This window comes from Pan troglodytes, chromosome X (genome assembly GCF_028858775.2).
Source record: "Pan troglodytes isolate AG18354 chromosome X, NHGRI_mPanTro3-v2.0_pri, whole genome shotgun sequence".
Lineage (NCBI taxonomy): Eukaryota > Metazoa > Chordata > Mammalia > Primates > Hominidae > Pan > Pan troglodytes.
In genome coordinates this window covers 146,857,948-146,885,673 of record NC_072421.2, presented here as the reverse complement: position 1 = coordinate 146,885,673, position 27,726 = coordinate 146,857,948, and the positions used below count along the sequence as shown (strand labels likewise).

Below are 27,726 nucleotides of genomic sequence, written 5' to 3'. Positions count from 1 at the left end.
TTGCGATACTGAATAAGAATTAGTTGAAGAAATGAATAGGAAAGGGAGTCCGTTTAGATGGAGGAAGGGACTTTCTCAAAAGGCCTCATGGAAGGAGAATGGCATTGAGGCTGGCTTACAAGAAGTGTGTCTTTTATAAAAAGAAGGAAGGGCAGGGCTTCCAGGTGAAAGGCATAGCACAAGCAAAGGCAAAAAGACGGGTAACTGCTAGTTGTTAAGGGCAGTGGCTGAATCGCTATACCCCTAGCAGTTCTACCCCTAGGGGCCTGCGGGCCGCTGGGTCTGCGAAGCTTGCAAGGCAACTGGCCCGCCCCCGCTCTGCGCCTGTCTCTCGGCCACGCCTATTGCCGCAGGATGACGCGCACCTCTAGAACCCGCCCCGGAGGGGAGGGACGCAGGGAAGAGTCGCACAGACGCACTCGCGCTGCGGCCAGCGCCCGGGCCTGCGGGCCCGGGCGGCGGCTGTGTTGCGCAGTGTTCAAGGGTTCCCGACGAGGAGGTCTCTGTGGCTGCGGCGGCGGCTGCTAACTGCGCCACCTGCTGCAGCCTGTCCCCGCCGCTCCGAAGCGGCCGCGTCGAAGCCGAAATGCCGCCACCCCGGACCGGCCGAGGCCTTCCCTGGCTGGGTCTGGTTCTGAGCTCCGTCTGCGTCGCCCTCGGATCCGAAACGCAGGCCAACTCGACCACAGGTGCCGCCCACGCCCTCCCTGCCATCTCCTCTCCCTTCCTCCCTCCCTTCCTTCCTCCTTCCTTCTTTCCTTCCTTCTTTGTTTATATCCATTCTTTTTACCCTTCCTCTCTCCTACCATTCCTTCTTTCATCCATCATTCGTTCCCTCCCTCCATTTTTCACTCCTTCCTACCGTCCCTTCATCCCTCCCTTCCCTCTTTCCATCTATTCATCCATCCTCCTCCTATCCCTCCGTGCTTCCCTTCCTCTTTCCCCCCATCTTTCCCATCTCTATCCATCCATCTTTCCCCCTCCTTTCCTCCCTCCATTGGTCCATCCGTCCCTTTTACCTTCTGTCCATTCATATTTCTCTCTCTTCTCCCCTCCTTCTCTCCATCCTTTCTTCCCTTCAGCTATTCATCTTTTCCTCCTTATCTTCCTCCATCCAACCATCTGTCCTTTCCTGCATACATCATTCTCCTTTTTTCCTAAATTCATCTTTCCTTTCCACCATCTTTCACTCACTATCTCGCTTCCTCACCCAGGTTGGAGGCCATGACCAAAGCCTAACCCTGCCACCCAGGACTCAGGCTTCCTCCTCGAGCCCCACTCCCACCCTTGCTGAGGCACAGCGCCCTCCCTGGCTAGTCTGTTAAGGTGCAGGGTCCAGCCTTGGGCCTCTTAGTAACCTAGCACCTACCATGAGGGAGGGTTCAGTGTCAGTGCAGGTTACCTCACCAAAGCCCCTCCCTCCTGTGTAGATGCTCTGAACGTTCTTCTCATCATCGTGGATGACCTGCGCCCCTCCCTGGGCTGTTATGGGGATAAGCTGGTGAGGTCCCCAAATATTGACCAACTGGCATCCCACAGCCTCCTCTTCCAGAATGCCTTTGCGCAGGTATGTCTGGGAACTTCTAGCTGTGGGTGTGTGGTGCTTCGTGCACTGAGGGTTGGGGGCGGGGAGCTTCAGCTATTGTCAGATGGCACAGATTGTGCGGGACATCTTGTTAGAGGGAAGCATAGTCTGGAAAATGGTAGTGGAGAAAATCTGGTTTTCCACTCATGGGAAAGCTTGACCTTCAAGGGTGGCCTTCTCCTTGGGTGCAAGGTGCGCCCTGGCCCTGATGTGTTCATGGCAGCCCTGGCCAGCTTTCTCCCAGAACGGGCGCTTGCCTGGTGCTCAGAAGGAAGGGGTGCTGCAGAAGGGCACCCACAGGTCTGCAGACTGGGCCTCAGGTGAGAGCTAGCCAGGGTGGCTCTGCTCCCTGAACCCCCTCATGGCTCTGCCCCCAGCAACACTGGCCGCTCTGTGTGCCTGGGGAGGCCATTGCGTAGGAGGAGATAAGCATCTGCTGGTTTCAGGGGCTGATTGCTTCCCTTTTCTCTCCCGGAAGCGTCTGTTGCCTAGGTGACACCCAAATCCCAGTGTCTGGTTTGAGCTCTGCATGACTCAGCTACCAAGCTGTTTGCCATTGCGTAGGAGGAGATAAGCATCTGCTGGTTTCAGGGGCTGATTGCTTCCCTTTTCTCTCCCGGAAGCGTCTGTTGCCTAGGTGACACCCAAATCCCAGTGTCTGGTTTGAGCTCTGCATGACTCAGCTACCAAGCTGTTTGCTAGGGGCCTCGGGAGGGCGGTTGCTTGGTTACCTAAGAGATGGCAGACATGTTTTGCTGTGGCGATGCTTACCTCTGCTTCTGCTCCCTAACAGCAAGCAGTGTGCGCCCCGAGCCGCGTTTCTTTCCTCACTGGCAGGAGACCTGACACCACCCGCCTGTACGACTTCAACTCCTACTGGAGGGTGCACGCTGGAAACTTCTCCACCATCCCCCAGTACTTCAAGGAGAATGGCTATGTGACCATGTCGGTGGGAAAAGTCTTTCACCCTGGTACTGCTCCATGTCCAGAGTCTGGGTTCTCTTGGTTTGTGGTGTCTGAATCCAGCATTCCCATCCTGGGGATGGGGCTGTCTTTGCAGAGCCCTCTTCTGGCTGGGCGAGTCCCTCGCTAGTCAGTGCTTCCTTTCTAAAAAACTGACTTGTCAACCCAGCCACGTTTTCACCCAAAGTGAAAAAGGGTAGAAAGAGCTTTGCTTCCTTTCAGAAACCACTGAGGGTGTGCTGTTGGGTCCTTCAGCTCCTCGGGTGGTAGGGAGGACACAGGCTGGGGAGGTGGCAGTGTTGGGTGGAGTCCAGCTCAGGGCCCCACCCTCTCCCCTGCAGGGTACCTGTCAGTAAACCTAGGGGTGGGGTGAGGACACCTGAGGGCCTCCCGTGTGGCCAGCATTGCTGTTGCTGACTTATTGCCCAGTGAGGGGGCTGTGCTTAGGTGGGGGCTGCTATCCACTCTGTGAATTAGGTCAGAAAGATGAGTGTAATCTGGTACCCAGGATCTATAGGGTCCCAGAGACGGACATTCCTTACCTCAAATGCTGCCTGATAAACTGGCTCTCTTTAATGCCAATATGGGGATAGTGAAAAGCAAACAAACTTTAAAACTTTTTATTTATAGAAGTAATGCATGAGTGTTTGAGAAAAAAAAAATGGAGAAAAAAGTATTGGAAAACAAGAGCACCATAGGGACAATAATGCTTATCATTTGGGAATGACGAATGTTTTCAGTCTCTTTCCCTTTGCTCAGTGGTTACACCGGCAGGCTTGGCAGCCTTCTGCAGGAACTCAGCTGGCCAGCCCAGGTTGAGAGTGACATTCAGCTCTACTAAGTCAGGCCAGTTTCAGAGGTGAACCTGTCAGGAATCATTGCACAGCCAAAAGTCCAGTGTCAGGAGAACTTTCTGCAGTTTGGTGTTCTCATTACCATACCCCTTGCCCAAATGCAGCTGGAGGGAAGTGATGATTTTGGAGAGAGGAGGAAACACAGCAGAGGGAGGAGATTGTGCTTTGGGAGGGGAAACCAGGCAAGGACTGAGTGATGTTGCTTGACCTCCTCCCTCCTGATGATTGGATTTTGGCATCAGGCTCTAAGCACCATGTCCTTCTCAGAGAATAAACCTTTCCCTGCAGCCCTTGTGGGAACACATTTTTCAGCTGAATTTTTGTTCCCAAGACCTTTTTCTGTTAGCATTGGGCCTGCTTCAAGATGACAGTAGCCACCACTGTGTGCCAGGTATGTACCGTTTACCATGCTGGCCACTCCTTTAATCCTCCCAACAGCAAGCAAGGTGGGTTTTTATCATCATCATCATTTCCCAAGGAAGACATGAAGGCTCATGGGAGTCAAGTAGCTTGCCAGAGATTGCAAGGATGCTAAGAGGCAGCATCAGGATTTGGACCTGTGGTTGTTGGCTTCCTGTGTGCTCTTTCCACAGTGCTTGCTGTCTTCATAGGCCCTCCACCCGCTGCCCTCTTTCTCTCCATTCCTGTCTCTTCTGGTACTCCCTATGGGAGTCCCACTGTGTGACTGCTGCTGATGCTTTCTCACCAGGTTCTGCCTGTGATCCCCTCCACTCCCAGCTAACCACTATAGGCAGCACTTCCCTTCAGATCCCTCACAGGCCTCACTGGCTCCTAGAAGTCCTCCCTGCCAGTCCTCACCTGACTCACAATAACCTCTGTGCTTGGAGGATCCCCCACTTGGCACTTCGATGCTTTTGAAAGCTGGCAGTCCTTCCTTGGTTTCCAGTGCTGTTATACTGTCTTCACCAATAAACTATAAACTACTAAGCTTAAGGGTGGGTTTCTGCTTCATGAATGAGCACTTGAACTTGGAATTCTAAAACAAGGTTTTGAGTCCTGGCTCCCTTATCTAATATCTGGTTAGCATAGGTAAGTCACATACCTTCCCTGAGCCTCCCTCTCCTGCCCCCATCGGCTCCCTGGTGGTGCTGATGCCTCTGCTGCCTCCTTCATAGGGTGAGAGATAGGTTTCAGCATGGGCTCTAAGGAGCTGACTGATCTTGTCCTTGTGGGTCCCTTCCACAGAGCCTAGCACAAATCATCAGGGCTTAGGGACCAGGAAGTCAGATGCTTAGTTCTCAAATAGAAACTAGAGAGTTTGGCTTTAGAGGGGACTTTTGTAGATGAGGAAACTGAGCCCCAAAGAAGGGAGGTTCCACTTGCCCATTTGTTTACAGAGTTTTAATTATGGGGAGTGGGGTGTTGAAAGACTCATCATGTTTTAACAACCTTTTTTTTTTTTTCCAAGGGATATCTTCTAACCATACCGATGATTCTCCGTATAGCTGGTCTTTTCCACCTTATCATCCTTCCTCTGAGAAGTATGAAAACACTAAGGTAAGGCTGTGAAAGGGACATTTCTGAAGAGGAACCACTTTTTCCTTTGTCACATAAACTACTGGGTATGCTGCATGTTCTGTGAAGCTGGTTATATACCACGAAGTTGTGGGTTTCATTTGTGATAATGTTTTGACAGAAGTAAGTGTTGGGATCTTCAGCATTAGGCCCGACAGGAGCAGTGGCTTCATTCTAGAAGCTGGTGGGTGCTACTTGTTCTAAAACCTTGGGCTCTAACGTGTCAGACTCATTGAATAGCTCCCCAGTGCTCACGCTGGATGAGACTGAGAGTTGTAGGAGATGCTGAGACATGGGAGGGAGAAAAGAGGCTGAGCTCCAGGAGCCTCAGCCCAGAATGGGAGAAAGGCATGCCGTGTATCTGTCTCTGACCTAATGTGTATGTTCAGCAGCTGAGACCTCTGATAGGGGTTTTGAATTTTTAGAGCATTATGAAAAAAAGTAACCTACAAAGAAAATCTTGGTTTAGAGGAATCCCAAATGTATAAATGAAACTAAAACCCACATTTAAGAAACTCAGAAAACCAGCTGGGGAACTGAGACATGAAATGTATCTCTGAGGTTTTAGTAAACATCATGTTGGGAAGGGTGAGAATTTGGAAGTGAGGTGGAAGGTATTGTTCTAAATTCTTGACAGCTTTCCATTTCAGCATACAGTGAAAACCGTGAGCTCTGGCCTTTGGCTTGTGGCTTGAATAGGGAAGATCCCATCTTAATTCCCTGAAGCCATCTTGCTTCTTTTTAGTGGCGTCACTTACGAATGCCAGGTCCTTGCCCTAACTGCCCCCTACCCATTTCTTCTCAAAGTGGTGGGTCTGACAATACTAAATCTCCCTCGAGTGCTGCAAATCGTGTATATATAGATGATGAACAAGTGGTCTGAGGCGGGTGCTGGGCTGTCCTGCCAAAGGGTGGGGTGAGCAAGGCAGGGCTGTGAAAAGGCAACACTCTTTGAGATGGAACAGCAGCTGACACAGCCCCTCGGTCTTTGTGGTATACAAATCATGGTCAGAACTAACTTTGGTCTCACGGCCAGCATGTCTACTTTAGGAAGCAAAGCAGGAGGTTTCATTCTGTGCCTAGTGTAGCTGAAGATCTGGAAATTCCATGGACTGTCACCTTATCAAGTTGATTGGGACCCTGTCACTTACAAGCCTTAGCCTGTCTTTGAAATTTGAAACGGGTTTTTTTTTTCTTTTTAATTTTTTAATTAAAATAGAGTTCATATACCATAAAACTCTCCCTTTTGAAGTATATAATTTAATGGTTTTTAGTATACTCACGGAGCTATGCAGCCATCACCCAAATCGATCTTAGATAATTTTTATCGCTCTCAAAAGAAACCCTGTACCCATTACCAGTCGTTCCTCATTTTGTCTCAGCACCCAGCGTGGGACAACAACTGAACTATTTTTGGTCTCCATGGATTTGCCTATTTTGTCCATTTGGTATAAATAGAGTCATACACTATGTAGCCATTTGTTTCTGGCTTCTTTCACTTAGAATAATGTTTTTGAGGTTCAGCCACATAACAGTATAAATTGGTACTTCATTCCTTTTTTTTTTTTTTTTTTTTTGAGATGGAGTTTCACACTTGTCACCCAGGCTGGAGTGCAATGGCGCAATCTCAGCTCACTGTAGCCTCCACCTCCCAGGTTCAAGCGATGATTCTCCTGCCTCAGCCTTCCGAGTAGCTGGGATTACAGGTGCCCACCACCACACCCAGCTAATGTTTGTATTTTTGGTAGAGACGCGGTTTCACCATGTTGGCCAGGCTGGTCTCCAACTCCTCACCTCAGGCAATCCACTCACCTCCCAGAGTGCTGGGATTAGAGGTGTGAGCCACCGCACCCAGCCTTTCATTCCTTTTTATGGCTGCATAATTGTCTATTGTACCACATTTTGTTTATCAGTTCATCACTTGATGGATATTTGGGTTGTTTCTACTTTTGACTATTAGGAATAATGCTGCCTTCGACATTTTTGTACAAGTGTTTTTATGGGCATATGTTTTTAATTTTTTTGGGTATAATAACTATGTTTAACTGTTTGAGGAATTGCCAGACTGGCTTTCAAAGTGGCTGCACTATTTTACATTCCCACCAGCAATGTGAGAGGGTTCTAATTTTTCTGCATCCTTGTCAACACTTGTTATTTTCCATCTTAAAAAATTATAACCATCCTTTTGGGTGTGAAGTGGTTTTGATTTGCATTTCCCTAATGACTAATGATGTTAGCCACATTTCCATGTTCAATTGGCCATTTGTATATCATCTGTGGAGAAATGTCTATCCAAATCCTTTGCCCATTTTTAATTGGCATTTTTTTATTGTTGAATTAGAGATGGATTTTTTTTTATAATTAGTCTATCGGGGTTTCTTTTAATTAGTTATGATCTGGAGAAAGAGTATTAGTAGCAAGAAACCAAGTGCTAGTGGATTTCTGGCCCCTGCCTGGAAAACAAGAAACACTTTTCTGTCTTAGTTCTACTTCTGATGTCTCTGTTCAGTCTGAGTGACTAACACGTGAAGGGCTGATTATGTGAACATTAAATCTGTGTGTGTAGCCTTCATGGCTTCCATTTCTTGCACTTAAAAAGCTGATGTTATATTATTTTGTTTTGAAAGACATGTCGAGGGCCAGATGGAGAACTCCATGCCAACCTGCTTTGCCCTGTGGATGTGCTGGATGTTCCCGAGGGCACCTTGCCTGACAAACAGAGCACTGAGCAAGCCATACAGTTGTTGGAAAAGATGAAAACGTCAGCCAGTCCTTTCTTCCTGGCCGTTGGGTATCATAAGCCACACATCCCCTTCAGATACCCCAAGGTGAAGAGCTGGTTGAGGGCTGATCCAGCACAGCTGCGACAGCTGTGTTGTTTGTTGAGGGAGGGATTTGCACAGGGAAGGTGGCTACATCCTGCCATCGCCAGGCACCATGGTTGCCTGATGGGTACTAGTGTCCTCAGTGGAGTAAAGATGGGATTTAGAAGTCAAGGCCAAGAACATGTAAGAATCTTGTAAGAAATGCTTGGCTTTCCGCTTCACTCCACTGGAGGGTTTGATTTCCTTTCCTTGAACTTATTGAGCAGATGTTGGGTTGGATGGTGAGATCACCACAGAGTAGTGAATCAGAGCTGGCTGCCAAAGCCTGTAATAAGGGATGGCCCTTCCAAAACAGCCCCAGGGAATGTGAAACTCTCTTCAAAAACTGCCTGTTCCCCCTGAGCCTGTCAGGTTAGATCATCTAAACACAAAGCACTGCATTGCTTCTTGGAACCTCAAATCCTGTACTTGCTTGTATGTCATTTAGAGCATGTAGTCTTTTCTGTTTTAGAATCCTTTTCCATTTTTCCCTATCATGTTTTATGAGGGCCTGAGCATCCCATCCTTTTGACTTTGCAGAGAATGCCCCTCACATGTAATGACAGTAGAGACCAGCAGTATGCTCTTTGATGTTGCAGGTATCTTGCTTTGATTGGCCCAGGGGATCTTGCTTTCCTAGTAGGAGCTGTCAGCCCCCTTGATAGAAGAAGGCTGTGAGGTTCACCTCTCCTGCCTCTTTGCAGAAAACAGTTAACAAAGCTGGCCTGGCTGTGATTCTTTGAAAGGCCTGCTTATAAGTCTAGCCCTTGGCTGGCATCTGGGAACTTTGATTTCCGAAGTGTTCCCACTATTCCCAGAATTGGCTTACTATGCTTAAACCGTTTAGACAAACATTATGGTTGATGATAAACCCCTGGGTTTGTTTTTTTTTTTCTGGGAGCCTGGAATTTTGATATGTTCCAGACAGATAGTACCTACCTGACCAGCCCCAAATAAAAACTGGATAATGAGGCTTTAATGAGCTTCCCTAGTTAGCAGCATTTCACATGTATTGTCACACAACTCGTTGCTGGGAGAAGTAAGTATCCTATGTGACTTCCCTGGAAGAGGACTTGAAGCTTGTGCCTAGTTTCCTCTAGACTTTGCCTCATGTGCCTTTTTTCTTTGCTGAGTGTGTTTCACTGTAATAAGTCATAGCTGTGAGTGAGACTAAATGCTGAATCCTATGAGTTCCCCTAGTGAATTGCTGAACCTGAGGGTGGTTTTGGGAACCCAACACCTCACCACACTTTTCTAGCCAGGCAGGAGGTGGGGACAGGAACAGAAGGGCGTCTGTTTGTATGAAGGAAGAGAGTTGTTGCTGCTCAGTTTGTAGGAAACAGAAGTCGTATGATTTCATTGCCATTGGCATCTCATGAGAGTAACTTAAGGCTGGACTTCCAGGTCAGGGCCGAGCACGTGGGGAATGCTAGTGAGCCACCACTCAGATGCATCCCAGGCTTAGAGAAAAGGCAGTATAGACAGTGATAGAGCCACAAGCTTGTGCTTTTGCTAAAAGAGTGACAACTTTGTGGCTTTGTGTTTTTCCCCAAGGAATTTCAGAAGTTGTATCCCTTGGAGAACATCACCCTGGCCCCCGATCCCGAGGTCCCTGATGGCCTACCCCCTGTGGCCTACAACCCCTGGATGGACATCAGGCAACGGGAAGACGTCCAAGCCTTAAACATCAGTGTGCCGTATGGCCCAATTCCTGTGGACTTTCAGGTATCAAGGACATAGTTTGGGGATGTATTGGACACTGATGACATAGTGTCGTAGGTGAAACCACTCTTCTCAGTAGACACAACTCCACCTATAATGTCTTATTAAGAGCTTTCTTTGTGTGAGTTATCAGGCAAAGTGCTGGGGTGGAGGTGTCCTATAGGTATTTAGGACACAGGCAGTGTTGCCTGGATCAGGACTCTCCCAACCAGTGTCTTACTTTCTAAAGAAGGGAATGTCCAGAGAGTTGGTGACTTGTTGTGTGTGGACACAGAGGTGGGGAACCAGCCCGGGTGACCGTTCCTAACCCAGGGGATACTGTTCAGGTGACAGCTCATTAATTGTAGAGTGATGGGCAACTCCCGAGCAGCCCAGAATGCTTGGTTTGCTGGTACTTGCAGGTTCCCTCTGTGGGAAAGCCCATCCTGGCTAGCTGTCACTCTCAGGGGGTGGCTTGGTGAGCAGGCCCTTGGTGCAGAGGGAACTGGGACACCATCATGGCCAGTGCCACCCAGCTGTGATGTCCGGCATTCCTTTGCCATGATTTAGGGGCGGAGCAACCACACAATTAGAATCCTCACACTGACTCATCAGTCACCCTTTCTCCCTGGAGAGCAGAATACACATTGACTAATGCTCTTTCTGGAATATTCCACACAGAACCCTGCCCTTCTCTTACCACATGAATGCTGTGGCAGGCAAGCTATAGCGGATGGAAGATGGCAGTGTTTTCAAAGTGTGCATCCTGGACTACCTGCCTTAGAATTTCTGGGAGGGCTTGTTGGAAATGCAAAGTCTTGGTCCACTCAGATTTACACAATTGGAAGCTGGAGGTGGAACTTGACCTGACAACCGACATTTCTTAAAAAAAAAAAAAAAAAAAAAAAAGCACACCAGGTGATTCTGATTCATCAGAAGTTTGAGAGCCTCTGCTGTAGAGTATTGTTTAAAGCAAACACAGAACAAAACCACTGCATACAGATATCCCTTGCTATCCAAACTTACTTGGCCCCTGAGTTTGCACAACAAGAGTTTGGTTGGTGAGAGGTGTACATTCCTCAAATCTATTTGATTCCTGTTTCACTGAGAGTTTGGAAAGCAATGCATCCATCTGTTTGTTTTCTAATTTTGTGTTTCTGGGCTCCTGATGGTGAAGTGGCTTGAACTGGCTCTGAGGCTGCACCTGGATGCTTTATTAGTGATGGTCACTTAAAATGACCCTTCAAAATGGACTGTGTGCCAGGAAGGGCGCTGATTCATGTGTGGTATCGCCTTTAGTCCTCATGGGGACTTAGTGAGGTACCTGCTCTCTGTTGTCTAGGTGAGGAAACTCAAGGCATGAGAGGTGTGCTGACTTGTCTGACAGCACAAAATTAGTGCTGGGTGGAGCCAATTCATCCCCAGGGACTGTAACTCCAAAGCCCCATGGTTGGATCTGTTGGTTCCCAGCAGTGTGGGTTCGAATTCATGTTCTACCTCATACCAGCTGCCTAACCTCTGTCAAGTCATGTTACCTCCCTGAGCCTCCCTGAGTTTTCTTCTCTATAAAACTGAAACAAGGTAGGTAAAGTTTTTCCATGATAACACCTACTTTAGAGATTTTCAGCAAGAACCAAAGAGAGCATGTAGAAGTATCTAGGACCGTGTCGGCTGCACGGAGCTATCTCCTTCAAGTTCTCTTAGTCCCCTCCTTACACACAGTGGACAGCATGACTCAGAGGGCCTCCCTGATGCATGCATGTGCTGGTCTCAGCCCTGTGTTCCCCTTGAACTCTGGCCTGCTCACTGTCCTCTTGTAGCTTTGGATGTCCGCATCCAAGCCCATCTCACTGCACCCTTGAGACTCAGCTCTGGGATCTCTTCAGCTCCAGCCCTCTAACTCATCTCTACATGAGCCAGTGACCTCAGGGGCCACACTCAGGAGTTTGTTGCCTGCTCCTTCCGAGTCACCATACTGACCACAACCTCTTCTCCTAGCACTTCCCTTGCTCTACCTCACGGGGATTGCTAGAGTATGGATTTCTATCTCCCCCTTGTGTCCAGGTCCTGTTGGCTTTGTTGCTTCCCTAAATAGCTAAGGCCTGGTGGCAGGTGACTTACTGTTCTTCCCAGCCGCTCAGCTCACCATACTTGTCCATTTATCCTTGGCCCTCCTGCAGTACCTTTATCGTCAGACACTCCAGCCACACCCTCTGCTCTGTAGTCCAAGTCCTGAAAGCTGCTGGAGAAAATCCATGCCCCCACGAAGCAGGGAGGCCCTCAGATGCCCCGCCTCCAGCCCCAGCAGCCCAGGCAAGCTCTCTGCTCAGCTCACCTCACTTGTCCTCTGCAGCTGCTCCGTTTGCATGACCTCTTCTCTACTCCCTTTCACTGCTCCCCTCCAGGCCTTTGCCACCCCTGTGCCCCATTTCTCAGTGGATAGCACCTTTCCTCTTGTAGAAATGGAAGCCGGTGGACAGCCAGAGGTAGGGGATCGGACAGGGTGGATGTGGGTACGCATCCTGGCTGTGCCCCTTATCAGCTGTGTGACTCTGGGCAAGTTAACCTTTCTGAGTCTTGGAGTCCTTAATGTGCCGTTCAGAGGATCAGATGCCACCTAGTGTGTACTTGCTGAATGGGCTCTATTAATAATCTCTGTCACTGAGACCTGGAATTTTGTGTGTGCATGTTCTGGGCTCGAGGCCTCTTCCCTCAACTCCCCACCACTGTCCTTGCTTCCCACGTCTGCAAGCAGAATGAGCAAGATCTTCCTTCTCACCTACCTTCCCTGCAGCCTCTCCATCCACTCTCATCCCTCCCAGCTGCAAAAGTGCCAGCCCCCTTGCCCCTGCCTGTTTCTGCTTTCCACTCCTTCACCTGACCTCCAAGGCCGAGCGAGTGCACACTGGGCTGTTCTGGCTGTGTCTGTGGCCTCATTGTCCATTTGTTCTTCACCATCCTCTACACAGGCTTCCACCTCCCCAATCCACTAAACTCTCACCTCAGCACTGACCTTGGTGGCCAGTAAAATCTGTGTAGGTCCTGACCTTCCTTGAGCTCTGTGTCACTTCCTCACTGTTGGCCAGCTCCACCCCTTCTGGGACTGTTGGCCTCCCAATCCTTTCTGTGTCTGCCACTTAGGTGCCACTTCCCAGGCCCCCCACTATATCCTTTCCACCTCTTCTTCCCCTGCTGGGCTCAGTTGAGCCTTGGCAGATGACTCCAGAACTACCCCTTCAGCCCAGGTCTCTCCTGATTTTCAGATATGTGTGTTGACCTGCCTGTGAGAGCCATTCCTAGGCAGATGACCCTGGAGACCTCAGCACCATAGGCTTCCGCGTGGTCAGGCCATCACCCCTGCCCTGCTTTTCTCCTTCCTCCTCCTCCTCTTGCGCCCCCTGCCCCCAAATGCCAGCGAATTATGCCACCAGCTGAATGTGAAACCTGGAGTCACCCTTGGGTTCCTCAACACCTCCTCCTCCTCTGCTCCCTGCCCCCATGTCTGCTTGATGCCCCTGAATTCCTCTCACATCCACACAGTCCTCTGGATCCTTCAGCACATTGTTCTGGACCACCTCAGTGGGCGTTGCTTTGTTTTGTTCATTCAGCTAGTGTAGTGAGCACCTCTTATGTACCCAGCAGTGGCCTAGTACCATTTTGTCTAAAGCCTCTGGAATCTGTGTCTGTGTCCTGTTGCAACAGGACTCTTAATAACTTGAAGCCCAGATCATGTCAATTTCTCGCCTTGAAAGACCTCAGTGACTCCATTGGCCTAGAACTCGGAGTCTCCACTCCCTGGATAGACCCACCAGGTCCATATTATCTGGCCCAGACCTAACTTTCTAGTCACCCCTCTGCCCTCCCATTTGATTCTCCAGTCACATGGGCCTTTCATTGGCCCCAAATGCAACCTGCTCTGTCACAACTCCACACTGTTGCGTGCCCTGCAGCCCCTGCTTGGAGCATCTGAGCCCCATTTGTCTGACTGCAGGTGCTTCTTGTCAAATTCTAACTCCTCTGTGAAGCCTTCCCTGAATCTCCCAGGCAGATTTGAGGGCTTATTCCCCTGTGTCACCCCTGGGCCTCTGTGGGGGATCGGTCAGAGTGGTGGGAAAAACTATAGGGAAAGGATGCAAACCTTCTGAAAGGTCAGAAGGTTCTGCAGAGCCCCAGGGGAGAATAGCTGTTCTATAACCCTGAGGCAGAGGGCAAGGAGTAGGTACAAGGGAGTGTGGGAGAATTTATCTTAAACAGGCTTGTTTACTTATGTTGACCAGGAACTGACCTTTGATCGTCTGTGCTTGCGAGGTTCCCTGAAAGGGGAACAATAAATGTTAATTACCTGCAGGTTGGCTCTAGGTTTTTGGCATTATGCCTGCACTGAATAAAAGCCAGCAGCTCCAGCTTCTCGGGGCTGCTCTCTGGCCACTAGAGCCAGGCAGTCACCTAGCTGCTCTTATGCTGCATACCTGTGTCTGAGTACTCATTTCATCCATAGGCCAGGGTCTGCAGGACAGACCCAGCAGGCCTCACTGATAATTAAGCATTTTCTTATCTCCATGATTGTGTCCTCACTGGATGGGGTGGCTCATCAAGGGTGAGGACCTTGTCTGCTTATTGCCTTACGTCCAGGGGCTAGCATAGGAAGGAGGGAATACCTTTGTATAGGACATAGCCATCCTGACAGGTGTCTTTCGTCCCCAGGAGGACCAAAGTTCCACAGGTTTCAGACTGAAGACTTCATCTACCAGAAAGTATAAGTAGGCCAGGGTTCAGCATAATCCTGCTGGAAGGCTAGATGTATATCTTTTCTCTTGACTGCAAGTGAGAACGGGTGAGTCTCATGATTGTCCTCACCCTGGCAGTGATGAGAAGAAGCTGGTGGGTCCAGCTGATAAGTCAGGGGCTGGTCTGAGAAGTCACGGCTCTCTTCTCACCCCTCTTTGGGGTGGAAGATTAATTTTTGTCCTTAGCATTTGTGAACCAGGTTGGGAATGAGAGTCAGCCCAGGAGGGGCCGGTGGCTCATTTACTTCAGGGCATGATCTGGCTGTTCCCAAAGTGCCTCTTGGGTTCAGGGACTGTGAAGGACGTGCTGCTCTCTGGTATCTCCTTTGCTCTTCTCCTGCCTGCTGACAGTTTGTTAGAAATGAGCTCCACGTAACGGCCATAGTTCATGAAAATATGCAGTTGTAATCTGCTGTTGGGTTAGAAAGTGATCAGAGGAAAAGGCTCAGTCAGGGTTGCTGTTATGTGTTAAATTATGAATTTTTTTTTCCCTGAAAAGGGCTGTTGACATCCTAACCCCCCAGTACTGCTGAATGTAACCATATTTGGAAATAGGTTTATTGCAGATGTAATTAATTAAGATCAGGTCATATTGGAGTAAGGTGGGCTCCTAATCCAATATGATCGGTGTCCTTAAAGAAGAGGGGAGAGAGACACGGGAAGAACACATGAAGATGGAGACACAGTGATACAGCTGCAAGCTGAGGAATGCCAGGGACTGACAGCCACCACCACCAGCTAGGGAGAGGCAAGATTCTTCTACTTAGAGCCTTCAGGGAGAGAATGGCCCTCCCAGCACCTTGATCTTGGACTTCTAGCCTCCAGAGCTAGGAGACAATACATTTCTGTTGTTTTAAGCCACCCAGTTTGTGATATTTTGTTATGGCAGCCACAGGAAATTAACAGAGCTGAATTGTATCTTTGTGGCCCTTATCAGAGCATGTGTGGGCCTGTGTTTCAAGGGACTGAAGGATCAGTTTCTGTGTACATGTTCATCTCTTGGAACCCATCAGAATATGTGAGGGAGACAGAAAGGAGCAGTAGGTGACACATTCATCCACTGTGATCTGTGCCCTAAAGTGAAATCTGATTTGCTTAGAAATGTATCTTATTTGTAGACCTACAGATTTTGCTGTGACTCTGTGGGTGAAGTGATGCTGATGGTAGGGAAAGGAGTGTTACATTTTGGCTGAGAAAATCATTAAGGGCATCAACTAAGGGGTAGGGATTGGGAGAGATGCACAGGCAAGCATTATCTCTGTATGCCTTGGCAATTTAAATTGCAGTCACTGTCATTTTTATTTTTTTTTAATTTGCAGCGGAAAATCCGCCAGAGCTACTTTGCCTCTGTGTCATATTTGGATACACAGGTCGGCCGCCTCTTGAGTGCTTTGGACGATCTTCAGCTGGCCAACAGCACCATCATTGCATTTACCTCGGATCATGGTAAGCATTTTGAAATTCCCTGGTGAGTCAAAACATCTGAACTTTCCTGTGAAACATGCTTTGCAAAATTGCCATTGACATAAACATGGGTGTGTTCTCTTTTGTGAACCAGTGGTTCACAAACAAAGTGGGATCCTGGGGCATTTTTATGATCAGCTTGTTAGTCCGGAGACCTCTATCTTAGATGCTTGACGGATAGGTGTGGGTGGGTGGGGGAGGGTCTTGTAGCAACTTTTTTTTTTTTTCTTGATGAATGCAGCAGGAACCCTCCATTTGTGTGGCAGAGCTCTTGTAACCCCCATTTTTAACCTGGAGGGTTGGAGGACTTTTAGTTTGGGTGGAGAGGATCCAGAACAATCCTGGCAGAGCCCAGCAAGCTCTTCACGCCTGGCTCCAGCCCTCCCACCCCTATCCCCGCTGTCTTCTCTGCCGAGAGCCTGGGCTTTTCAAGTCTTTGTCTCCTCCTAAGGCTGTTTCCTACTTTTCCAAAAATGAAACTATCTTTTTAAAAGCATTTTTAAAATTCTTCAACATTCCAAGAGCAGGGAATAAAACAGCAGCTCCCCCCGTTTCCCACTCACATAGTCTTGTTCCTCTCATCCTCACCCACTCCCCCATCTCTGAATTGTTTCGAAGCAAATCTCAGATGGTTCCATTTTCCGATCACTGTCTCTGAAAAATATTGCCTCTTTTGAAGTATAACCATAATACTGTTATACTTAGAGAAAGGAAAATAATTTTCATATCATCAAATATGAAATAGGATAATAGTAAATCATAACATTTGCTTATCATGAAAAGAAAAAAGGATACAGAGCATGTAATTCAGGGCCAGAACATCCTGCCCTTTTCTCCCACCTGCTCAGGGCTAACAGATGCCAACGGATTAGGGATCCATCTGCCAGCCATCAGTTGTGCACATATGCACACAGGGATATATGTTATACATGTGTATGTTTGTAACATGTATGTCACAAGATGTGATTGCTTGTTCTGTGTGTACTGTTAACGTTCCCTGGTTTTGTACACTTAATGTCATAGGCAATCTCTGTGTCATTTCTCAGAAGCCTACCTTTTCCCTTAGAAATGTCTGTAATATTTTATTATATATGGAGGTGCCATAATTTTTCACATATTCCTGGTTATCTGCCATCTGCTTCTGAGCCCTCAGTGCCCAGTTTCCTCTTCTCCACGAACACACTCTGTTGTGAGGCAGTTGCCGTAGATGACAAATAGCCCATCTCAGAGTCCCCTCCTGGGACATCCTCCATCAGAACCGCCTGGGAGCCAGTAAAACATGCTGGTTTCTGCAACTGGTCTCAGGAGCTCGCAGTTCTGGGCATGGGAAAGTGCACTTTAACAGGTGTCTCAGGTGGTCTGGCCACCTCTCCCTGAGCTCATCATTCCCTGGGCCTCCCTATGTTGCCACGTCCTCATCTTGGGCCTCTGGGGCAGGAGCCAGAAACCTCCTGAGCTGGCTGTCAAGGTCACTGGGCTCTTGTTCCTCCTGATCTGGAGATGGATCCTTGGGGCCCACACAGGCATGCGTTCTCCTTAGCCAGACTTCCCCGTATTTGCTCCTGGCTGCAGCAGCACAGGCTGAGGCCTGGCACCAGATGTTCAATACGATCTTGCAGTCAGGCGGTCCACAGCTATTTCTGTAGCATTTGCCATGTGTCAGACCCTGTGCCAGGCCTGGGGGCCCCCTCTGCCTGGTGCAGGGCAGCTCACAAAAGCTGGCAGAGGCCGAAGGCTGCGTGCCAGTATTCAGAATGCCACAGAGCGCCTGGCTGCTGTACCTTCAGAGCCTCCACAGGCACCCCAGTCAGAGTTCCGGGAGTGGATTCCTGAGGTCGCACTGCCGGGGTCCCTCACTTTGCCATCCTGCAGGCTTCTCGATCCTCGACCTTTTAGATTCCCGCCACACTGAATCTAAAAGGGACAATGTGACCTCTAAGCTGGTGGCCTAGGAGCCTGCCGATAACCTACCCATTCATCGGCCCTCGTGGGTCAAGGCTGCCTCGTCCTCCCCGAGAGAGTGGAGAGGTCGAGCAGTGGGGATGCCCCTCAGGCCCCGGGGCTTACTGACTGGGGCGGGTGTCAGGGGGAACTCCCTCTCTTTCTGAGCTCCACTGAGCTATCTGAAAGTCCCCGCCATACTCCCCAGTACTGACAGCCAGAGGGAGGAACGGCTCACCGGAATCATTGGGCATCTCTGATGGGCATCAAGTCTGCTTTGATTATTGATGAGTGGGTAAGAGGGTCCTCTCAACTTGGGGTCTCCTTAGGAAAGCACTGTCAACTCAGAACAGGTTTCAGCCCTGTTCTGGAGACCACAGGCCCTGGAAGGCTGGGACATCATTTGCAGCCCCAGCGTCATCTATTAGACGGAGCCAGCAAGGTCTCATGCTGTGCGGTATATTTCAACACTTTCTCAAATTTACCCGTGGCAGCTTTTGGTGTGTTTGGTTATTTTTATAACACTACTCACTGTACAATTTCTGTCATGCACATTTTTTGTATCAAAAAGGGTGCTGTAACTTTAAAAGACTGGGTATTTCCAACTTGGAATATTCAAACCATCTTTTGCAAGGGATGTTTTAAATAGGCATGAAGGGTTGTTTTTAATTGAGGTTAAGGATCTGAAATGAGAGGTTTTGGTTTACCCTATCTATGGTATGTCTTAAAAATCAACGAAGATGTCCTTGTCTTTTTTGAATTTGCCGAGTGTGTTGCAGTTCCACAGCTCAGTGTTAGGTGGCACATACCCCAAACTGAAAACCTGACCTCGTAGGGCATGAGTCAAAAGACAGGTAGGCACAGGACAGGGCAGTGGTGACACTACAGCTTTCAGGGTTCCCAGCCTGTCAAGAATGAGCATGTCTTAGCAGGGGAGGAACGCATGTGTGGGAACCGCCACAGAGTCCTACGTTAGGTATATGTTGCTAGTAGTTTGTTAAGATATTTGAGTTTGGGAATTTAATTATTTTTTCTTTTTTAAAGGTTTCCTCATGAGGACAAATACCTGATTTTGAATAAAGCAGCATTCAGTTGAAATAACCCTTTCTGTGGTAATTCCAAGTGAATATTTTTCTTCTAGGTGATGAGTTTCTACTTCCTCTGGTTTTTACAACAGGAAATGAAATGGTATCTAAAATAAACAAGCTGTGGTATGATGATTATTCATTTTCTGTCATTCTGTGCTTTTTATGAACTAGGGTGGGCTCTAGGTGAACATGGAGAATGGGCCAAATACAGCAATTTTGATGTTGCTACCCATGTTCCCCTGATGTTCTATGTTCCTGGAAGGACGGCTTCACTTCCGGAGGCAGGCGAGAAGCTTTTCCCTTACCTCGACCCTTTTGATTCCGCCTCACAGTTGATGGAGCCAGGTATAAAATATGCTGAAGTGATATTGCTTGACAGTAAGATCACCTTTAGTTTATATGTGAACCACTTTATTGAATCATAGGCTTTGGGGGTTACACAGACCCCCCCTTCCTGCCTTGTGTTGGAATTTCTTCTCAACATTTTGTGGTCAGCACACGCTTTCTGAGCATCTCCCATACTCTGGGCGGGGAAAGAGTGACAGAACCAGAATTGACAAGTATGGCCCCTGTCCACAAGGAGCCTTGTGGGATGACGATGGACAAAGGAACAGGTGCATCCCCAAGATGGGGAGGGCTGTGGTACAGTCTACAAGAGCCTGCTCCAGAGCTTAGAGTAAGGGGCTGCCCCCGTAACAGACGAGGAGAATCCTTTCCCTCGATGTGCACTTTTGGTAGGGACTCAGCCTTCTTTGTGGGGGGCACATTTTCCATTTTGACAGCTCATCAATCTAGTGAACCACTAGATCTGTAAAATCTACCAGGTGATTCTACTCTGCCCTCCCCAGCAGTGAAGGGCAAGTTTACTTTGACTTCCATGTGCCAGTCCTTCAAAGCTTTGAAAACAGCACTGATGCCCCCGACCCTGTCCATCCACCAATATCTTCTCTTCTCTAGGCTGAAATCCCCAGCCCTTCAACCATTCGTCACAAGGTAGTGTTTAGACCCGTGGTTGTCCTGGTCTCTGTCTTCCAAAAAGTTTCAGTTTGAGAAAGCACTTCCAGAATACCAGTTGGACCAGATACCCCTCCTGGATGTGTGGGCAACCTGTATGGGTTCTTGTGAGTTCTATCCTGACTTGATCTGCCCAGTGCATTTCAGGGACAGGTTGTACACTGTCTCTGAAATGACGTATGACGTTTGCTCTTTTTGGAGTGCCTCTTCTATGAACTATGCTAAACCAGATTGCCCCCTTTCTGGACTTAAGCATTTAATCCATCCTTAACATCTAAATCTTGTACTGTATATTGATTCCTGTTTAAATTTGTCTTGGTTCTGGACCATCATTCGGGCCTTTCTGGATCTTTCTGAGCTTGCTTTATACTACCCAATTTTATTTTTTGCACATTTGATTTTTGTACACTGCATGTCCTGTCTTCTTTCATGTCATTGATAGAAAGGTTAAACAGTTTCAAGGCGTGATTTTAGCCCTTTGTTTGCTGGGAAAGATCTTCTGATTGGTTGAGAATCTTTTCTGAAACTTTTGTTGGGAAGTGTTCAGCAATTTAGAAATTGATGTAACTGCACGGCCTTTCAGTTTATTTCCAAATTTTATCTCTAGCTGTGTCTTTTCCCTGAACTTCAGACTTTTGTTTCCAATAGTCTTTCCCACTTAGCCAGCCTAACATATCAAAGCTGGACTTCACATCTTTCATCTTCAGCTTTTCCTTCAACACTCTTCTTGTCCTCAAGAAATGAGAATAGTCACTCATGCCAAAAAATCATGGAATAATCTCAACCCCTGTTCTTCTCTTACTCCATATGCAATATTCAGTCTGTGAGAAAGCCTGTCACACTCCATTCAGACTCTGTGTACCACTTCCCACCACTTCGCCTGCCACTGTCTTGGACCAGACTGCCACTGTCTTGTGCTGAAGTACTGCAACAGCTTGCTAAATGGTCTCCTTGCTTGTGCCCTGGATCCCTTGGAGGTTTTCCTCCTCAGAGCAGCCACAGTGATTCCATTAAAACCCAAGTCAAGTCATGTCACAGCCCGGCACAGGAGCCTCTTATGTACCCTTCTTGATCTGAGTAAAAGTCGTCACAGTGGCCTTACATGTTCTGGCCCCATTATCTCCCTGACCTCATCTTTTTATAAGTATCCAGGCCAGTTGTCCTATAACAGTGTCCCACAGCCTGGATTTATCTGATTGCTTCCACATGACTACATTCAGGGTAACATTTTTGACACGTGTGCTACATGGGCTGTTGTATTCTCCCATTGTGTCACATGGTGGGGGCACTTCATGGCCAGCGTTACTAGTATTGTAAGTTTGAACACTCGGTTAAAGAGCTAGCTAGCATCAGCCAGATCTTGCCATTGTAAAGGTACCTTTTTCAACTTTCTTTACTTGTTTTCTTTTTATTTTACTTAAAAATTAAGTGTCTAGAAAATGAAATCAAGCATGATAAAGCACTGTCTTAAAGATCCAGAAGGGCCAGAATGATAGTGCAAATCCAATTTCAATTTTAACAGGAATCAATATAAAGTACAGTATTTAGACTTTATGGATGAACCACAATGAAATACTACTTCATACCCACTAGGATGGCTATTAATAAAAAACAACAACAAAAGCTGTGAAAGGCTGGGCGTGGTGGCTCACGCCAATAATCCCAGCACTTTGGGAGGCCAAGGTGGGTGGATCACGAGGTCAGGAGATCAAGACCATCCTGGCCAACAAGGAGAAACCCCATCTCTACTAAAAATACAAAAATTAGCTGGGCGTGGCGGTGCATGCCTGTAATCCCAGCTACTCAGGAGGCTGAGGCAGGAGAATCACTTGAACCTGGGAGACGGAGGTTGCAGTGAGCTGAGCTGAGATTGCGCCACTGAACTCCATCCTGGAGACAGGGCTAGACCCCGTCTAAAAAAAAAGAATGAAACAAGTGTTAAGAGTGTTAGTGATTATATGGAAAAATTGGAACACTTGTGCATTGCTGGTAAGAATGTAAAATGGTGCAGCCACTGTGGAAAATAATTTGGTGGATCCTCAGAGTTAAACATAGAACTACTCTATGGCCCAGAAGTTCCACTCCTAGGTATATATCCACAGAGCTGAAAACAGGTATTCAATCAAAGGTTGTACATTAATGTTCATAGCAGCACTATTCACAGTAACCAGAAAGTGGAAGCAATTCAGATGTCTATTGACAGAAGAATAGACAAAATGTGGTCCGTCCATGCAATGGAATATTATTCAGTCTTAAAAAGGAAGGAAACTGACACATGCTACATCATGGATGAACCTTGAGGACATTATGCTAAGTGAAAAAAGTCAGTCACAAAAGGACAAATACTGTATAATCCCACTCCTATGAGGTATCTAGAGTAGTCCAGTTCATAGACATAGAAAGTAGAATGGTGGTTTCCAGTTGCTGGGTGAAGACGGAGAAAGGGGAGTTGTTACTTAATGGGGACAGAGTTTCAGTTGTGTAAATTAAGAGGAGTTCTGGAGATAGATGGTGGTAATGATGGCACAACAGTGTAAGTGTACTTAATTCCACTGAACTGTATACTAAAAAGTGGTTACGATGGTAAATGTTATGGTGTGTGTATTTGACCGTAATAAAATGCAAAGATAACTCTAATGCAGACATCCAGAAGGGAGTAATGTGTGAGGTGATCCTGTGGGAGTCAGAATATCCTGTTCTTCAACAGACTCTTTTACCTAGTGGTTGTAGCCTTAATTGATGATCCTTGTCTGAGTCAGTTATTAAATCGGTGGTTCCAAAATTCAGGTTGTTTTAAAAAGCGCCAACAGCCTCGTGGGGCCCTAATTTTGCATCCTGCTATTTGATTGGATGAGTAATTAATGCAGGGTGAGGTGCCGAGGTGGTGTTTCTAAACGTCTGTTGCTAAAGATAAATGTAAATTAAAAAAAGAAAACATATGGAGCCCAGACAGGTTCCTTTACTGCTCCTGCCTGGCCATGGCAGGCTTTTATAATGTAACCCATTCTGCTCTGTCACTTCCTGTTTCAGGCAGGCAATCCATGGACCTTGTGGAACTTGTGTCTCTTTTTCCCACGCTGGCTGGACTTGCAGGACTGCAGGTTCCACCTCGCTGCCCCGTTCCTTCATTTCACGTTGAGCTGTGCAGAGAAGGCAAGAACCTTCTGAAGCATTTTCGATTCCGTGACTTGGAAGAGGATCCGTACCTCCCTGGTAATCCCCGTGAACTGATTGCCTATAGCCAGTATCCCCGGCCTTCAGACATCCCTCAGTGGAATTCTGACAAGCCGAGTTTAAAAGATATAAAGATCATGGGCTATTCCATACGCACCATAGACTATAGGTACACTGTGTGGATTGGCTTCAATCCTGATGAATTTCTAGCTAACTTTTCTGACATCCATGCAGGGGAACTGTATTTTGTGGATTCTGACCCATTGCAGGATCACAATATGTATAATGATTCCCAAGGTGGAGATCTTTTCCAGTTGTTGATGCCTTGAGTTTTGCCAACCATGGATGGCAAATGTGATGTGCTCCCTTCCAGCTGGTGAGAGGAGGAGTTAGAGCTGGTCGTTTTGTGATTACCCATAATATTGGAAGCAGCCTGAGGGCTAGTTAATCCAAACATGCATCAACAATTTGGCCTGAGAATATGTAACAGCCAAACCTTTTCGCTTAGTCTTTATTAAAATTTATAATTGGTAATTGGACCAGTTTTTTTTTTAAATTTCCCTCTTTTTAAAACAGTTACGGCTTATTTACTGAATAAATACAAAGCAAACAAACTCAAGTTATGTCATACCTTTGGATACGAAGACCATGCATAATAACCAAACATAACATTATACACAAAGAATACTTTCATTATTTGTGGAATTTAGTGCATTTCAAAAAGTAGTCATATATCAAACTAGGCACCACACTAAGTTCCTGATTATTTTGTTTATAATTTAATAATATATCTTATGAGCCCTATATATTCAAAATATTATGTTAACATGTAATCCATGTTTCTTTTTCAAATCTAAAGTTAAAAAAAATAGCAGAAGCCAGTGTCTTAAAGTCTATCTTTCGTTTCTAAGACCATGGGATTTCAAAATCTCAAGATAAAATATGTATGAAGTAATTAATGTAGAATTTTTACATCAAATAATAAATAATGCTTAATAAAGTAGAGATATGAGATGTGTAGGAAATTTGGTTAAACTTTTTTCAGATACTTTCTGGCCCAAATAATAATTTGTTAGCAAATAATATGACCCTTGAACTCAATAGCCATCTATTAAAAGACTGTTGTTCACACTGGAAAACATTTAAAGATGTGACTATATCCATGGGTGGATTGAATCACTCAAAATATATTAGTATCCTTCTTTAGGGATGGTTGATTACAGACATGTATTTATTCAGGAGGCAGAAAATATTCCATCTTAATTGCTTATTAAAGAAAACATTAAATTCTAAATTATTTTGAGGACTGTGAAGACTTTTCATTAGTGTAATATTAGGTCATTGTCAATCTCCCAGAATGTAGTTCTATATTCTCTAAATATGAAAGTATCCAGAAAGGCCAGTGGTAGTAAAAAGCTTAGTGTATATAATCTCAAAAGGGGTGGAATATTTACAACTCATATTTATAACATGTTGAATCTTCTCAGTTATCAGTAGTCATCAGAAGTGTCAATAGCTTTCTAAATAAATATTAAATATCTACTGTCCTGTAGTGAAGGAGTAATTTTTAGTAATTTTCTCTTTACAAAGTCTCCAGTGTTTCCAGGTAAATATTTGTGAAACAAAATACAGCAAACTACATTAAGTTACTTCAGTGTATTGTTGCCAAAAATGACAAGATATTATATTAAAATCAGTAAATTTTAGACAGATTTTTAAAATTAATTAGCCTACAATAGAGGTTATACGGTAACACGGTGATCTTCTAAGCAGTTAAGTGACTGACTGTTCTGGCAACAACGACTTCTCCGTGACTGAAGGGCCCTGTTCATTTCCTGATCCTGAAGCTCGTCTCTCTTTTGAGCCTCCGCTTGCTTTGGTCGATGGTTTCCCTCAGCTTTTTCTTTGCTGTTCTTCATCCTCGTTGTTGCTGTCATCATGTTCACTGTGGCTTTTACAATACAGCCTGTAAATTCCTTATGACATAGTTCAGTGCATTTGGCTTTATCGCCTGCTCCACAGTTCTTTACCTTTACTTGGCTTAGAGAAACCGTATCTTTGTTGCTTCATATAACCTTTCCCCAACCCCACTAAGCTGGACATAACTTATTAGTGGTCCTCCCGTCACTTTATTTGTAGAAATCTCTCTTTCACATGAGCAGGGGTTCTTTCATGTGGTTTAGCTGACAGCAGAACTAGTGATTCTAGACATTTTGCATGGCCCTCATTCAGTGGCTCACAAACATGAGGGAGCATCAGAACTACTTGAGGGGCTTGTTAAAACCCAGTGCGTTAGAAGTCGGATGCGGTGGCTCACACCTGTAATCCCAGCACTTTGGGAGGCCCAGGCAGGCGGATCACTTGAGGTTAGGAGTTCAAGACCAGCCTGGCCAACATGGTGAAACCCCGTCTCTACTAAAAATACAAAAGTTAGCCAGGTGTGGTGGTGCATGCCTGTAATCCCAGCTTCTTGGGAGGCCAAGGCACAAGAATCGCTTGAACCAGGAGACGGAGGTTTCAGTGAATGAAGATCGTGCCATTGTATTCCAGCCTCAGCAACACAGCAGGACTGTGATTTTCTTTGGAGACTCCTAGATTTTCTGTGGTTTTGAACTGAATTTGTTGGATGTTGGCAAGTGCCTCTTATGAGCTGTTTCTTTATCCTGCATTTGCCCCACAAAGACTTATCTGGAGGTGAGCAAAGTATGTTTGGTAGTGAGGTCACAAAGGCAATCAGCCCCTTCCTCCCCACTCCCATTGCCATCTTCTCAGTCCTTCTCCCTTTCTTTCCAAGTAGTTTACCCACCCCTCCTCTTTCCTCCCCTGTCCCTAAAATAATCCACGTGTCTTCCTAAAATCTCTCTTTGATCCTGTCCTTTGATAACACCGTCAGTGCCTACTACTGGGTCTAGACAGACCTCTGTTGAGCAGTCAGAGTCTTCCCTGACTCCACAATGCCCCTTTCCTTGGCTGACCAGTATGACTACTGGTCCCCACCTTTCCCTTGCCTATCCCTACCTCCCTCCTACTAGGTTGTCCCGTCCCTCTCTTCACCCATTCATTCATGACCATTTTTCACTACCAAGCTCCCCCCCTCCCGAAGGAGGCTGAGGTTTTTGTGACTCTCTAGACTCTATTGTGGGATGGAATGAACATTGCTAAAGAATCTTGTGTTCGCTTTACTTTAAAAAGGTATTTTTTTCCTAATTATAAAACTGATGTGTCAGTTACGGAAAAATTAGAAATGCAGCACAAATACATGAATATTTTACCACAAAATTGCCATATAATATCTTGTCTTTTTTGGGGGTGTGAATTTTTTGCATTGTTCTGATCATATTCTTTATCATGTAATTTATGTTCTTTTTTACTAAGTATTATGTGTGGTTATTATAGATTTTCACAAAGATATATTGCTGGTAATATATTTTATTGTGTAGTCTTATAATTTACTTAACCTTCTTTCAATTGTTAGAAATTTAGGCTATTTCCAGATTTTCAGTATTGTAAATAATGCTGTGATGACCAATTTTGTGAATAAAATGTTTTTATGTATTTCAGATTATTCCCTTAGGATAGTCTCTCAGTGCCAAGTTGTCAAAAACATCTCTATTTTGCTTATCTTCCTGCTCTCTTGCTGCCTTAGGGGGTAGTAAACTGAAACATAAAGTAAACATGCATACAAATAAAAAACATAAAACAAAAATAAGCAACCTGATGGTAATAGGTGAAAGTGGTAACCTGTTTTAACTTTGAATTCTTGCCGGGCGCGGTGGCTCACGCCTGTAATCCCAGCACTTTGGGAGGCTGAGGCGGGTGGATCACGAGGTCAGGAGTTCAAGACCAGCCTGGCCAAGATGGTGAAATCCCGTCTCTACTAAAAATACAAAAATTAGCCGGGCGTGGTGGCGGGCGCCTGTAATCCCAGCTACTTGGGAGGCTGAGGCAGAGAACTGCTTGAACCCAGGAGGCGGAGGTTGCAGTGAGCCAAGATCGCGCCACTGCACTCCAGCCTGGGTGACAGAGCGAGACTCCGTCTCAAATAAAAAACAACAAAAAACAAAAAAAACTTAAAATTCTTTGCTTGTTAGTGACCTTGATCATGGTTCTCTTTGTACGATAGTTGGGCATCTGTATTTCCACTTGTGTGAATTTGCCTTTAAATTTTGGTTATGGGTTTCACCTTTTAAAATAATCAAACATATTTATCTTTTCCTGTGTGATAGGTTTTTTTCTGTATCTTTTCCTGTTAAACACACAGACCCCTCCCCAATCTGGAGATTGAATAAATATTCATTTTCCTTTGCATTGTTTGGGGTTTGGTTTTATGCTTACTGTGTCTCTCCACCCCATTATCAGAGTAATATATGCTCATTGCATAAAATCTGGAACATGTGAAAACTGGAGATGAAAAGAAGCCCAGCATTTGAGACATACCCACTGCTGACATTTGTATATTTCCTTTCATTCTTTTACCTGCCTAAAGACATATATGCAGATATGGACATATTTAGCTTTACATACATGCAGACTACCACATATAATCTCTATCTTGTTTTTTTGATCTAACACAATGTTAGCTTGGTTTTTTATGTCATTGACAGTTCTTGATTAACAGCTGTAATGGCTGCACAGCCCTGCTTCATTAATTTTTTTTTTTTGGACTGAAATGTATGTACCACGTTCTGCTTATCCATTCATCCACCAATGACCACTTGGGTCATTTCTACCTTTTGGCCATTGCAATAATGTTGC

General features: G+C 46.2%; 1 protein-coding gene across 3 annotated transcripts; it reads left to right on the top strand.

Moving 5' to 3' along the window:
• Positions 1-361: 361 nt before the first annotated feature.
• IDS (iduronate 2-sulfatase) lies at positions 362-27,279 on the top strand. 3 transcript variants are annotated; one of them, XM_016944365.3, is made up of 9 exons: positions 362-689; positions 1,431-1,567; positions 2,379-2,556; positions 4,832-4,920; positions 7,566-7,766; positions 9,357-9,527; positions 15,610-15,736; positions 18,955-19,128; positions 22,828-27,279. In XM_016944365.3, the coding sequence occupies exons 1-9, from the start codon at positions 587-589 to the stop codon at positions 23,298-23,300; spliced, it is 1,653 nt and encodes a 550-aa protein (XP_016799854.2). In that variant the 5' UTR covers positions 362-586; the 3' UTR covers positions 23,301-27,279. The 3 variants fall into 3 exon arrangements, with proteins under 3 accessions (XP_016799854.2, XP_016799857.1, XP_016799855.2); XM_016944368.3 differs by lacking the exons at positions 18,955-19,128; positions 22,828-27,279 and adding an exon at positions 18,740-18,922 and having other exon boundaries at positions 375-689; XM_016944366.4 differs by lacking the exon at positions 18,955-19,128 and having other exon boundaries at positions 387-689.
• The last annotated feature ends 447 nt before the right edge of the window (positions 27,280-27,726 follow it).